The 14,274-nt window shown below is 38.6% G+C and overlaps 3 protein-coding genes and 1 long non-coding RNA gene across 6 annotated transcripts; 2 read left to right on the top strand and 2 right to left on the bottom strand.

The window, feature by feature from the left end:
- Positions 1–274: 274 nt before the first annotated feature.
- Positions 275–2,237, bottom strand: LOC122418973 (leucine-rich repeat-containing protein 15-like). The gene is made up of 2 exons (XM_043433157.1): positions 1,294–2,237; positions 275–995 (listed from the first exon to the last, which is right to left on the bottom strand). Exons 1-2 carry the CDS (start codon positions 1,832–1,834, stop codon positions 394–396), a joined length of 1,143 nt encoding a protein of 380 aa, XP_043289092.1. The 5' UTR covers positions 1,835–2,237; the 3' UTR covers positions 275–393.
- A 62-nt stretch (positions 2,238–2,299) lies between these two features.
- Positions 2,300–10,696, top strand: LOC122410093 (uncharacterized). The gene is made up of 2 exons (XR_006260845.1): positions 2,300–2,436; positions 10,290–10,696. It is a non-coding gene; the product is annotated as an uncharacterized lncRNA (long non-coding RNA).
- On the top strand, positions 2,580–4,554 carry LOC122410050 (uncharacterized). Of its 2 annotated transcripts, XM_043418049.1 has the most exons (2): positions 2,580–3,644; positions 3,735–4,554. In XM_043418049.1, the coding sequence occupies exons 1-2, from the start codon at positions 2,945–2,947 to the stop codon at positions 4,529–4,531; spliced, it is 1,497 nt and encodes a 498-aa protein (XP_043273984.1). In that variant the 5' UTR covers positions 2,580–2,944; the 3' UTR covers positions 4,532–4,554. The 2 variants fall into 2 exon arrangements, with proteins under 2 accessions (XP_043273984.1, XP_043273974.1); XM_043418039.1 differs by having other exon boundaries at positions 2,580–4,554.
- On the bottom strand, positions 4,779–14,173 carry Taf1 (TATA-box binding protein associated factor 1). Of its 2 annotated transcripts, none has more exons than XM_043417976.1 (18): positions 13,971–14,173; positions 13,369–13,747; positions 12,543–12,952; positions 11,794–12,039; positions 11,471–11,596; positions 11,166–11,347; positions 10,659–11,054; positions 10,263–10,503; positions 9,791–10,149; positions 9,452–9,714; positions 9,062–9,273; positions 7,546–8,916; positions 7,094–7,363; positions 6,371–6,952; positions 6,112–6,249; positions 5,886–6,024; positions 5,601–5,804; positions 4,779–5,374 (listed from the first exon to the last, which is right to left on the bottom strand). In XM_043417976.1, the coding sequence occupies exons 2-18, from the start codon at positions 13,724–13,726 to the stop codon at positions 5,154–5,156; spliced, it is 5,718 nt and encodes a 1,905-aa protein (XP_043273911.1). In that variant the 5' UTR covers positions 13,727–13,747; positions 13,971–14,173; the 3' UTR covers positions 4,779–5,153. The 2 variants fall into 2 exon arrangements, with proteins under 2 accessions (XP_043273911.1, XP_043273919.1); XM_043417984.1 differs by having other exon boundaries at positions 14,012–14,028.
- Positions 14,174–14,274: the final 101 nt, after the last annotated feature.

The raw sequence follows: 14,274 nt of genomic DNA, 5'->3' as shown, positions 1-14,274 counted from the left end.
AGCTAATTCGGTTCCATGAGTGACATAGTCGTCTTTGAAAAGTGTATTATTTGGAGTACCAGACTTTTTTTAAGTGTGAAAAGAATAAACCTAGCGAAAACATTAAAATGAGACTAATATACAGAAAAATTTTACAACCATCTTTTTTTCCTGCGTGTGGTGACAAACCAGAAGTCAAGGACCAGCTGTTTTTTAGCTGAAGAAAAATTAGTTGACCTTAAAAATTGTTAATATTTCGAAAATAATTAACGAGTACGATACAATAACAAAGGGATGGTAAATAAAATATGTTTATTTCTCTCGAATGTAGAAAAAGTGTAACAGTACGTAAAATAATTATGGTACAAAAACGGTGATACATCATTTCATAGATTCAAGTATGAGTGAATTTGATCACAAATCGTCAAACATACCCCCTTGTAAGAGCTCGAGCTGAATATTTCCCAAAATAATGGAGCAATGCTTGATTTTGGTTAAACCAAATAAAGCACCATTCTCCAATTGTTTAAAAGGATTATTAGAAAGGTTTAAGTCTGTGACGTTACTCAAATATTTCGCAAATCCTTTTTCAATTTTCAAGATTTTGTAACCCGCTAAATCCAAAGTAGACAGACGATTGAGACCAGAACATTCTTCACCATTCAATTCGCTCAGAGAATTATTTTGCAGATACAAGAACCTGAGAGACGTGGACTCAAAAACACCGTTCTCCAGTTGTTCAATTTTATTGCTCAACAAATCCAATTTTATCAGACTATGGAGACCAGCAAAATCACCACTTTTTATGTGCGTCAATGAATTGTTATTCAAATACAATGTATCAAGAGACATTGACTGAAAAATACCAGTATCCAGTCGTTCAATTTTATTGTTCGACAAATCCAATTCTTTTAAATTACGGAGACCAGCAAAATCACCACTTGTTATATAGCGCAATGAATTATTTTTCAAATACAACTTCTCAAGTGACGTGGATTCGAATACACCCTTTTCCAGTCATTCAATGCCATTGTTGGACAAATCTAAAAATTCTAGATTGTGGAAACCAGCAAATTCATCACTTTTTATGTGACTCAACGCATTGTTTTGCAGATGCAGATACTTGAGACTCTGGGAATTGAAAGCTCCAATCTCAATTGTGTGTATTTTATTATCATTCAACTGTATTTCGATTATTGGAAGTTTGTCAAATATACCAGTTTTTAAAACTTCAATCTGGTTGAAAGACAGAACCAATGTTTCCAATGACTCCATCGAGCCATCAAAGCAATTGAGTGTAATTGTTTTAATGTTATTCCGTAACTGTTGCCACTTTAGGACAAGCGGTGCATGAACGTGGTTTTTGAGGTTTGATATTTTCGAATACAAGGGTACGAAGCACTGAGATTCCATTGGTAAATCGAGTTGATATATTTGTTGTCTTACTAAGCCCATATAAACATCCTTCGAGCAACAGTTTTACAGGGTTATTTGAAATATTCAGATGCTTGAGATTACTCAACCCGGAAAACGGCTGAAATTCAAAGAATTCTATAGAGTTGTTCTCAAGAGAAACACTTTCCAGTTGGTGGAGATCTGAAAAGATTGATTGAGGCAGAGAGGATAATGAGTTGTTTGCAAGATTTATCATCTTGACATGAATCAAATCCACAAATGCATCAGCAGCGATAGATTCAATGCCCAAACCCGAGAGATTGAGGGTATCAGGCGGTTCACCAATAACTTCGACACTTTCGAGCACTCCATGCCCTATTTTTGGTACATAAATGTTTTGTGTATGTTCATTGTTAGAAACAAGGACCATTAAATCCAAGATGTAACTGATGAACCACATCTCGCTATTATTCTCCGGATATCTATAAAAAGAGAGTGTCAAAACTAGAAGTATTTCAATCAAAAGTCAAATTGATTTTATATTAAAAGAAGTTTCGCAATATGAAACGCCAACATAATCTCTAACTTTTGATAAAGTAATTCGTTAATTTCAAGACGTCAACTTTTTTGTACTCGCACTAACGGGCACTAATTACTTAATTCCGTCTCAAAGATTATTAAAATTGTATCATTCTGAGCAGAGTAAAGCTAAATTTTACTGATTTTACTCATTTTACTTATCTCGGCTCCAGCGGAGACGTGTTTCATTTTTCTTGGAAATCCAACTACGTCAAACTGCGTGTTGGGACTGCTGGGGTGCCGGCACCGCCAAGCCAACACAGTGCCGGGTGCCGGGTGCCGGGCTGCTGCGGAGAAAATTCGAACAAGATTATATCTACAGTCAGTATAACATCGATCGAGCTGTTATAATTTCTATAGAGTAATTATATATATATATATATATATATATAATACGGGAAATTCTGGAAACGAAATGTCTGGCATTTTTTATTATGTCAGTATAAGAAAAGTTTAATTTTTGCTTTTCATTGGACAGGTAAGGTAGGTATAAACTTCTCATTTGTTTCGAATGTCGAAAGAATATTGGCTCCTCTGGAAATTCGGGTGGGGATGGCTAACTGGCCTTCAAATTTTCTATCCGCACCCGATCAGCAAAAAAAATAGTTGAGTTCACGAGATAATAAGATGTAACCTCACCTTTTTTAGACAAAACGTCTCCGCAATTACAATTGATTCGATGGCAGTGACACTCTCCGTCGGTTTTGACGTTATGCCTTATTCGTTTTGATATGAAAAACAGTATTACAAATAGAATCATTTCGGTTTCATTACTTTATGAAAAATATTATCAAAATCTTTGGCAATTGGGTTGATTTTTTCCAATTGGATCTGAATATTTTCGAATCCAGGAAAGCCAATCTGTTTCAGTGAGTGACACAATCGCGTATAAAAATTCATTGCTCTGGACCTGTTGATAGTGTGAAAAAAATAAACCTGTCGAAAGCCTTAAAATGAGATTTTAATTTAGAGAAACGATGTCGTTAGAGAAATGTCAAAATTCTTGTGTATTCCACGACTAAAAACCAAGGAGCTAACTCATAAAGACATCAAATCTCGTATCCGTGAAATAAAGATTCTTCGCTTGAAGATAGTGTCAAAAGATTCCAAATTCCAAGAGCGCAATAGCAGAGCTTTACGTAGTTTGATAACGATATTACGGGAGAGTAAACGAAGTGAATTGCAGCTCGTAAGCACACGTGACATAATTTCGTGTTCAGTAACATTGCTATCGCATTATGAGGAAAAGTTGCACAGAACGGAAGGTGGTTTTTGTGATTGGAGGCGTCGCAGAGACTACAAAATCGCATTGTTTTGTTACAACGAAATTTTGAGATCATTTATACCAGAAAAAACTCAAGAAATTGTGAATTCCCTCGTCGAAGTAATGCACAAAGAGAAACTCTGGCATTGGGAACATTTGTGCTGGGAATTGTCTCGAGGCTTATTGCAGCAAGGAGTCGGTGGCAGTCCATTCGTGGACGCGCTTTTGGATTTCGTGGAGAATGAAATGACTGGTTTTTACGATGCTCGAGCGATCGTGCGAATCCTTTACGAGATCCTAGACGTTTATACGTGGTCAAAGGACCAACGAACAGTCTCGACGATCGAGAGGCTCCTGAAGCTCTATTACGCGAGTCTAAGCGGCAATAAAACCGACGATGTACCACCTTACGCGCCCTTGAGACGAGGTCTCGAAGTTTGTCTGCGTCATACGATAAAGAATCTAACGAACGAGCATCTTCTCGTGGTGATTTATCACATGTGCGTTTGGTCGATAGGTGACAATACGTCGGACGTGACGATACTGGATTTTGGCAGCACTCTCGAATACGCTGCTTACATGCACGATACTCGTCTCTACAAGGACACGCTGACGAGCAACATTTTTCCGGTTCTTATGCGCATGATAGCTTCGACGAACCGGCTCGTGAGTTTGCTGGGCAATCGAGTAATTCATCATCTTCTTGATCGTCACGAAAATCGAACGCAATTCGACACGCCGAAAATATTTTTCGAAAATATGAGCTTCGATTTGCGTGTCAGCCGTTATGACAAGCAAGACAAACATTTTCTCCAAGTTAATCGTCAAATTTTGCACGACAGTCTCGTTCATGGGATCATGAAACACTCCGCGATTCGTCTCAACCTCGAGTCAGTCTACTGCACAATTTGCCTCATCGCTGTCGAAGTACCCTGCGGTTTTACCGCAGCTGCTCTCGTTTGCCTCGTCATGAATCTGCAAGACTTGACCCTGGAACAAAGCGACTTGTCACGCCACATTTCTTGTCACATACACGCCACAGTCATCGCCATCATGAGCCTCCTTTGCTGGATTCACGAGGCTAAAGTTTTTTATACTTGCGTAAATAAAATCATGATGCAAAGAGCTCAATGGGCGCCGCACCTCAATCCACCCATCAAGCCACGATACCGATTCGCCATTCATCACGTACTTTGGGACAAGCCAGAATTCTTCTTCGTCGACTGGGAAGCTCGGTACGGGCTGTGGAAGTGCTTTAGACTACGGGAAGAACACCGCAGAATCACGGACGATAGTTTGAATAAAAATTCCTGAGTTTCACATCTTTCAATGACAAATCTTTCGTCTCTGTTCCAACGTAACTATTAACAGAATTTTGCACTCAATGCAAGTGCAAAAATAGATGAAAACGTTCAGATTTGCTTGAAGAGTTTGGATCCGACCAAAAAGTTCGAAAAACCTCCTGTATTTTGGGTCACTCTTCAAGAAAGCACGAAACGAAGGATCTGAAAAGAACTTCGTAACCATATTTTGTATCGGGAGAAAAAAGTAGAATTTTAGATTGTCGAACATAATTTTTATATTTGATTTTTTCTAGTGCAAATATTTCCTCGTACGTAGTATCGAAAGTGACGAATGTGATTCCAGGTTTGAAATGTAAACGAACTATACATTCGCACATACGATAGTTACATGTTGCAATGATTTGTTTCTTTATTCTTTATTATCTCGTTCGTTTCAAATTTTGAGATAAAGTGACTGGAGCGTGTGAGGTGCGGATCCAGTTCATTCAACGATTTACTCTTATTTACATCACTTATATTGCAACAAAGAATTCTCGATTCTACACTCCTTTGAATTATCGACGGATTCTTTATGCAGTAATTTTCGTATAAAAATATTGATAAATATACTGTACAATAAGGACTGATAAAACTCAGAACCATAGATCACCACCAACATCTTCCTCTGGTTGCGTCGTTTGCTGTGGTTCCTGATTCGTTTGTTCCGCATTACGAACCGTTTCGGTTTCCTCGTCGCTCTCCGACACCGCCAAATCCTCCTGTATTTTGTTCATATCCTTTTCGTCTCTGTTCGCTAAATCTGCTAGCAACAGATCCGAAGGATCGTAGTTCGGATCTACGTCCATACTTTCATCTGCGAAGAAAAAATGCAATTCGTAATCGAATCTGTTCAAAGTGTAAAAATAATTGGAAGTTATTCAAGGCTGCGTTAGAGTGATTTTGTCCCTTTGAGAATTTATTTAATGCTCTTTTTATTGCTTGTGGCTGTTTTTTATTCTTTTACTTTTCGGTGGTTAGGGTTAAAAAATTATTCCTTTTATCGGCAAATGGATTTTATGGTTCTGAATCATTGTTCTCACCTTGATGAAGCAATTGTTGTTCGCCAACGTAAAAACCAACGTTTCCAAGTTGAACCATAGCTTCCGCGGCTTGTTGACTGTCATCGTCGGCAGGAACTTCTCCGGAATCACGAATTTCGCCTAAATCCAACGTGTCTAATTCGTTGTGGTCGTCTCCACCGAATGGAACTTCGTCGAACTCGTCTTCGCTCGAAAATTGGAGATCTACGGATACATTTTATTTGTAGAATAAAAGCAACGATTTTTAAATCCAATTTAAAATGTTATAACGGAAGTGTCGATTACCTTCTTCGAGGACATCTTTTTTTTTGGAATTCGCAGTGCGGTTGCTCATTTCGCCTTCCGGGTCGCCTTCCACGTCCACAAAATCAAAATCGTCCATGCCACTTTTTCCGAATGGATTGTCAGGCGAACTTGTCTGACTCTACAAAAAATTCAATATGAAATTTTTTCTAAAACTGTCAGGCTTCTTACTGTACTTGTTTTCGTGAAGCTTCAATGCTCTGTTTACCCCTCGAAATTCTGGCTCGGTTATCGTGTAATTGTCTTCTTCGGGTCCCATCCAAGAAGTGTCCATATCAGCTTGCTCCATTGCACGTTGTTGAACCAAAGCAATGTTATTTTCCAGTTGCGTCATGTGTTCATCGTACTGAAAATAAATTGTATAATTAGTGACTGATAAACATTGGTGAAATGAATAAAAAACTATATTTGGGAGGATAATAAGTTTCGTTTTCATTCTTGAAGCTGAAAATCATAATTTCTATTACCTCGTCCAGAGAATCTCGACAAATCTTCACCAGTTGTTCGGCTTTGTTTGTAAACGGTGATTCCTTGCCATTGTACAAGGTGCAATTTTCGAGAATTTGTTCGACATCTCTCATCAACTCGTGCCGACTGTGATATTTGTGAGCCGCTATTTTTTTCGATATAGTCTCAAGATCCATCGGTCTTTTGATCACATTGTAATAATCTTTGACCAATTTCTTGCTAACTGGTTTTAAGAAAGGCCAAGCTTCGGCCAAAGACTTTAATTTCGTGTTGATTACGTTGTCAAGGATGAAAGTTAGTGCCACTTGATCGTTGTCGTCGAGCAAAGGATTTATTGCTTTTTCCAGTCGCATCAAACGTTCTTCTCGTTCGCCGAGCCTTTCAACACAAGTCTCAAGCATCCGTTTCGCAGCCACTGTTAGAGAGCTTTTGGCGCCATTGTACAGAGTCGAATTTTCCACGATTTGATTTACATCCGCAAGAAATTCTTCCCTGCTTTGATATTTCTTTTGGCGTAAGTTCTCTCGTATTGTTTGCAAATCAACAGGCCTTTGAATGATTCTGTGATAATCTGGTACGGCCTGCAACATAATTCATTGTTTTCAATTACCCTAATGCACTTTGTTTAGGAAAAAACTTGAAAGTAAGAAAAAAAAGTTTTTTTTTTTTTTGATAACACAATGTTCATTTAGCGTAGATTTTGTAGTTGAATTGAGGCTCACCTTAGCATTAACTGGAAACAAAAAGGGTTGAACATCCGGCAAATCTCGCATTTCGTTCAAAATGCTTTCGAGCATAGTGGACATAACGACAACAGGATCGGTTCTTCGTCTGTTCGCCGGTCTCTGTTGTCTCTTAAGATAATCGCAGTGATCGTCGCCCGTCGCTCGTCTCCGTTTTTTCGAGCTTACAGTTTCTTTTGGTACTTTGAGCAATAAGGTTCGTTTCTTCATCTCTTCTGCGTGTTGCGAAACACGCTCGCTATCGATGAGCTGTTTTAAAAAATAAAATACAAATGTCACAGCACACAATTAACAAGAGTTCAATAACGATAGAAAAAAAAATAAATTAACATCAATATAAAAACTTTTGAGCCTCTAAAACAATTTGAGCCAAAAATGGCAGTTGCAACGTCGTCGAATCCAGAAATAAATGGAAGATACGTAGATTTTACCTTAATGAGTTTGGACGACAGTTTGACTTTGGTACCATCGACATTGACGAGATCCTGATCATCAGTGGTGAGATTTTCTTTCTCGACTTCCTCCTCCTGTTCCTCATTAGCGGCAACACTTACCGGAGCAGAGGTCATACCAGTTTGATACAATGGACAAGCTTTGTTGGTTCTCATGTGACCGACGTTGCCGCAAGCGCCGCATTTCAGTTTAAGATCTGGCTTGAGTTTAGGTTTTTTACGTTTGGATGGGGAAACTTCATTTTTAGGATGCTTAGGAGTTATGGAAGAAGATTGGAAATTACCGAACGGAAGGATACTGGTGGAAGAGGTTGCGGTCGGGGTATTGGTGTTACTGCGATCGAAGACACTCGCCGTCGAATTCAAGTTGGCACCGGACGACCCGCCCTGAGTTTTTTCACGCTCCTGATTACGTTTTATTCTACGAAGTTGTTCCTGTATGCGACGTTTTTCCCTCTTCATTTCTTCCTTCTGTGCCTCGTCCAAGGTCGCGAATTGTTTGATAAATGTTTCGTCCTTCGAATTTCGTATTTTAATATACGTATCGATAACCGCAGGTTTACGAACGAGTTCGACTCTCGTGTATTCCTTCCCTTCAGAATCGCGATAAGTACGATAAATCTTGAGAACCCTGCCTTGCTGGGATCCGAAATTATTTATTGGGCTATCTTCGTCATCCTCTTTCTTCTTATCTTTCACTTTTTTGTCCTGTTCTTGGGCCTCACCCATAAGCATTTTTCTCAACTCGTGACGCTGCTGCTCCTCTCGCTCGAGCGACAATTGCGTACTCGTTTTTTTGTTGGACAGCATGTTTTCGATGTTTTTTCCCATTTCCTCAATGTCAGAGCTGTCTTCCTCCGAGCTTTCGCCCTCGTCGGTACTCAGAACTTCGTGGGACGATAAAACTCGATTTTGCAGATCAAATATTCTCTGACATTCTTCCTTGTATCTCTCCTGATGCTCGGCAATGGAGAATCTGTTTCCGCGAGAAAATTTCGTCATGCCTTCCTCGCCAGCCTTTGCCTTTTCTGTCGAGAGTGTTCTCACTACATCTATTACTTCCCAACGCGATAATTTCTTTATTTCCTCCTCAGGTACACCAAATTTACGCAACAATGCCTTCGCGTTGTTCAACGATAATCTTCGCAGATCGGCGTCGGTTCCCGTCACCGTTCTCTTTGGCTGAGCTTCTTGTTCTTCTTTACTTATCGTAGGCTTGTTCGGTACACGCACGTACGAAAAACCCTCCCCACATCCGGTCGGATCTGCCGGTCCTGCCAATTGCAAGAGACACTTTCCCTTCATCGCTTGAATGTAGGCACGTGTCGTGTTCCACGGGGCCACTTTAACCTGAAATTAATGTTTTTTTCGTTTTTTATTTATCGATCATCATTATGGATAAGTTGAAAATCGTGTGTAATTATTTCGTTTACTGATTATTTTAATTGGAATCGATAAGCAACATTCAACTATTAAAGAATAAATTTTTACAGACCTCGTCGTCCATCTTCAATTGCATTTCTTCGTCGTCATCGTCCTGAGGCGTAAATAAGAATTTTTCGCCATAACCTGCGTCTTTCAAGCGTTGCTCGGCTGCTACCATACTGAAATATGCGCAACATTGTTCCGGCGATACCATCGCTCTTATTTCTTCTTCACTTGGCAATCTAAAGTCCGGCTTTATGACCCACCAGTTCGAATCCATTCCTGCCAGTGAATAAAATTTTTACAATAATCACATTTATAATGAAAATACGTTTGAAAAATGCTTTTTCTTGCTTAACAAATGATTCGTCCTTCTGATAAATGTTTCATTTGATTATAATTGCACCGATGAATATATTTTAAATTTAAATAAAGTCAAGTGTGATGACAATGATGTTACCTGTTCGCTTAAAATCCGCACAAAGTTTTAACCGTTTCCTAATGCTGCTTTCACTGTGCGACGGAAATGCTTTTTTAATATCATCCATTTTTATTCTACGCGGTAAATCACGAGATTTCCAGAACAAACGATAAATGAAAACTTGAAGAAAATCTCGAACAAAGTTGTTGGCTCTCTTCGAGTTCGGGCCAGGAACTTCATACAGTGGACACTCCTGACCAGCAATGAAGACGGCATCAACTTCACGAATGAAATATTGTTGCCTGGAGAGAAAAAAAATTGATAGGAATCGTAAACCGGTTTTTTCTCGACATTCGAAAACAAACAAACGATCGTTACCTTGTTCGTATCACGAGGAAATCAGTTTCCGGCACTTTGTGCTCATAAATAGGAGTTCTGTACATATTATTTTCAATAGCCTGAATGCTTTGCCCAGGAGTAAGAATCCCGAGGAACGGACTTGTGTGAGCGTAAGCTGTCTCACCATATTTGTATTTGTGGGGTCCCTGATCTTTTCCCGCTTTCCTTTTGTAGTAATTCTTTACTTTCGAACACATGCCCACTTGATTCATCAACGGTGGATGCTCTTCTGAAAATTCGACCAGCACGAGCTCTCCGTCACGTCCAGTCAGATCGTCGGCAGTTCGCATGAAAAAAACGTCACCACCACCGGACGCTATTCTTTCTTGCTCACGTTGCTATTCGAATAAAAATTCAATTGTTAAAACCTAGGAAATGCGATAAAATATGCGATCTACGGAAAAACGAGTGTTTTTTGAACATAGTTTCTTTCTCGTTATTTTCATGATACCTTGGCCTTCTTTTTTATTTGTTTCAGAAGAGGCAAAACACTGTGAGGAATTGGATGAGCCAGAGGTCCATGAGCGAACTTTCTCAACGGTGGCCGATGGAAATTTCTTAGTCTCATTGGTCCCATGTGAGTTTGAACAAATGGAGCGCGCAATTCAACGACCGGTGTACTGTGCTGTATGAGATTTCCTCCACCGACTTTCAGACGTAGTGTCGTTTCTGAAGAACGCGGCATGTAATATCTGCGATAATTGGAATTCATTAGAATAAATAGAAAAGCTAGGCTAATTTTGTAAAGAATTTTGAGTTTCATAGAAATCTTTATTTTTCTTTAAGAAAATATTATTGTTCGAAATGAATTTATTTTTATACGTAAATATTATGATAGTAAACTTACGTGTCGTTAGAAATATTAAAAGGATCTCTGTCGGGTGATTTGGGCGGTGGAGGTGGAGTATCTTCTTCCAGAACATTAATAACCCCGGCTTTGCCAAGAAGTAATTTGCTCTTCTTCACGTGAGGATGAGGAATTTTGACTTTGGGTTGTGGTCCGTTTTCTTTATGAAGGAGCGCGGGATCAATGTCGTCCGGGATACCGAGCACGATATTTTCATCGTTTGGATCGAGAGTAAGAATCTTCGGCTTCGGAATTTTTTTCATATTTTCCGCATCCCAAATGACTTCTTCCTCCCAAAGACCGTACACGAGCTCTTCGTTCTCAACCGGAAATATCGAATACCATGTGTCGTCGTAATTATCTTCCCGTTGTTGCTGCTGGTTCCCCCTTCCAGCCCTAAACAAAAAAAAGATCGTCGAATTGTTTTGTTTGCTTCGTTATTTTTTTTAATTTGAATGAGTTATGCAGTAAAATTGTAACGAAAATCTTTCTAGTGATTTATATTACATTTTATTTTTCTGTGACTGCATGTGTAAAGGCGTTGAAATTTGGGACGTAGCTAATCTAACGTTCGGTGCCACCGGGACGGGCGCACCTTTGCCTGGTTGACTGAAAGCTTGCGCTGTTCTATTACCGCTCGATGGAACCCAGCCCGCAGCATTATTTTTACTGTTTAATTTTTGCATCACCTTAAAATAAAAATTAAACAATAAAGTTTCATTACCTGCGCTTCAATTACTGTCCAAAGAGGAAACGTGTTTGGAGCGAAAGAAAATATTTTCAAGATTGTCTCAATGTGTGCAGCGACTTACTTTGTGTTTTATTTCATCTCCGTTCCATACAACATCATCCTCCCAATGCAACTGTGAGACCATAAGGAAAGCATCGTCTGCAAATTCTTCAGAATCCGCTGGTTTTGCTTCTTTCTCATCAGCCGGCTGAAAAAAATATTTTCACAGTGAACAATGTAACACTGGGTTCAAGAACCTCACCAGAAAACATTCTTTCTTGCGTCAAACACTTATCAGACAGAATCAGGTTAGATGGACGTCAGTGACTGATAATATGCAGGCTCAAAAATTGAGGGTACTGCGGATTGATCAATAGCGGTGCTTAAATAAATAAAGTTTCGAACCTTTTCACACAATTTGAAACCATAATTAAAACCATCTCCAGTTTCCGGAACTTCGAGCATGTCGTACCATATCTGTGCAGGACCGAAACGCCAGTCCGCTACTTTTGGTCCCATATCACCATTCTCACCAGTTTCACCACTTTTACCAGCTTGCTCTTTATCCTCCATGGGCATCAGAAGTTTAGCCTCATCGTCCGACACACATTGTTCTGGTTTCGGATCTGGCCCATATTGCAATGCCCAACCCTGGAAAATGCAACGGGAATGCCTTATTACAAAATCAGTTTAGGAAACAGATTGTTTCGTCAAAAACAATGAAATGCACATTTTTTTCAATCGTATTCTATTGTTCGACTAATTTTTTTCTTTAAACTCCTTAGAGAAATTGACTTCCAAGCAAAAACAAAACTAACCATGAGTATTTGATCAAAATAGTTTTGGTAAGTCGAGTTATTCAATTAAACAAGAATATTCTGCAAATCTGTTTTACAATTCTGAATTTACACGATTGAGAAGCGATCCCAGATTGAGTTAATTTTTCAATGACCTTTACCAGATCCTTTACAGTTGAGAATTAAACAGGGAATATCTTGATTTATCTCAGAATTTAGTGGATTGTTGTAATTCACTAAAACTGCATTTTAAGTGATAATAAAATGCATTGAAAAAGCTGAATTCCGCATATTCCGTAGATTTATTGTTTAAATCTCTATCAATGATGAAGCAACAGTAATAATAGATATTCTTACCTTGAATTTGGGTTTTCGATCGTCGTGATCAGAACCTGAGTCAGAATCTCTGGTTTCGTGGTGACGTTTCTTTTTCCTACGTCTCTTAACGCCTCTCCAAATTTCTGGCAAACTACTAGGTTTTCCAGGACCAAATAAACGCGAAAATCTGAGAACTTTATTCGCCCGAAAATCAGGGAATAATTCGGTAACGTCGATATTTGCATATTTCGATGGGAGCATAGATGCCAGAGGCGTTTCTAATTTTCTTTGGCGTGCTGCTTCTGCCTCTTCTGGAGTTATCGGCTCTTTCTCTTCAGGAATGGGTGGAGGTGGCATCAGTTGCGTATCTGATTTATTTACGACTTCTTCGTCATCTGCTTCATAACCGGCACTTTCTTTTTCATTTTTTTTACCAACATTCTCTTTTGCTGAAAGGGCACAAACAATTTGAAATAACTGTTTTATAATTTTGAAGTTTCACAAAGAATTTTGACATGCAAATTAGACAGGTAATCGACAGTCACATCACAATATTATAGATCCAAAGATTATATGAAAGTCACAAACTTTGTAGTGCAGTTATAGGTCCATTTTTTAATAATTTATTTATTTTACCTTTCAATTTGCATGGCAATTTCAATGACAGATCTTTCAACCACGTAAGCGATTTTCCTAAGGTTAATATATTTAAATGATTGAAATACAAGCTACTTGTTTTTAGCGGTTTGGTCAATGAATAGAATTGTGAAAATCTTATAGAATGGATCGTTAACCACATTCCTTGATAAACCAAATCAAATTATTTATTAATTCTATGTACTACCAAAGTGAGAACTCGATTTACCATTGTCTTCATTGACATCTTCTGCCAACTCATTTATGTCTGAGAAATCAAGGGCAGTTGGTGATTTATTTTGATAGTTGACATCATTGTCATTTTCATTGAGAGTTTCACCATTGGTCTCTTGATCCGGGTTCTCAGAGTTTTCTTCTTTTTTGTCTTCGCTCTCGGCAATCATTTCATGAAGAAGAGTGCTTAATCCGAGTCTACTAATGCTAAGCGACGCCAAATGTTGTTTGGCATCATCGTCGAGAATGTCATCCTCCAGTTGGCCATTGTCGTCGATATTACCGAACAAAAAGCCGGTCATATTCATACCACCGTCGAAATCCTTGTCATTATCATCGTCGGAATCTCCCATTGTATTTCAAATGTCAACGAACTTTAAGTAAAAATATTGTAATGGAATAAAATAACGGAGGGACAACAAAATATAAAATGAAGTGTGAGGTTAGGTACGAATGTTTTGATCAACACATCTAGATTTACTGCATTTTTATAACGAGAATAAAATCAACATTATTATCGATGCATTATTTAACGAATTCACTATATTTTAATAGCGCGACGACTTAAATGAAACATTAATCGGTAACTCATCGCACAAGAGAATGAAGTACGTCCTCCAACGTCCGATTCACTCAACCACTCAAACCGTAGAATCAGCCATCTTTGATCAAAAACCTTGAAGTCAGCAGTTAGTTTGGAGTTATAAGAGCGTCGAAATTCTATTTGAATGTCATAGTGAATGGAAAAAATATGAACAAAGTACTTCCAAATATCCTATAGTTTGAATCGTGTTTTTTGAACGAAATAAAAATATGATAGTAAATGATCAAGGGAAACTGGAACTCGAAAAGTTAGCCAAAATCAATTGACAAAGTTCACGGAGGTAGCTGAACCATTGTC

This window comes from Venturia canescens, chromosome 1 (assembly GCF_019457755.1).
Source record: "Venturia canescens isolate UGA chromosome 1, ASM1945775v1, whole genome shotgun sequence".
Taxonomy (NCBI): domain Eukaryota; kingdom Metazoa; phylum Arthropoda; class Insecta; order Hymenoptera; family Ichneumonidae; genus Venturia; species Venturia canescens.
Note: the sequence above shows the minus strand (reverse complement) of the source record. Positions and strands in the feature narration are given on the sequence as shown.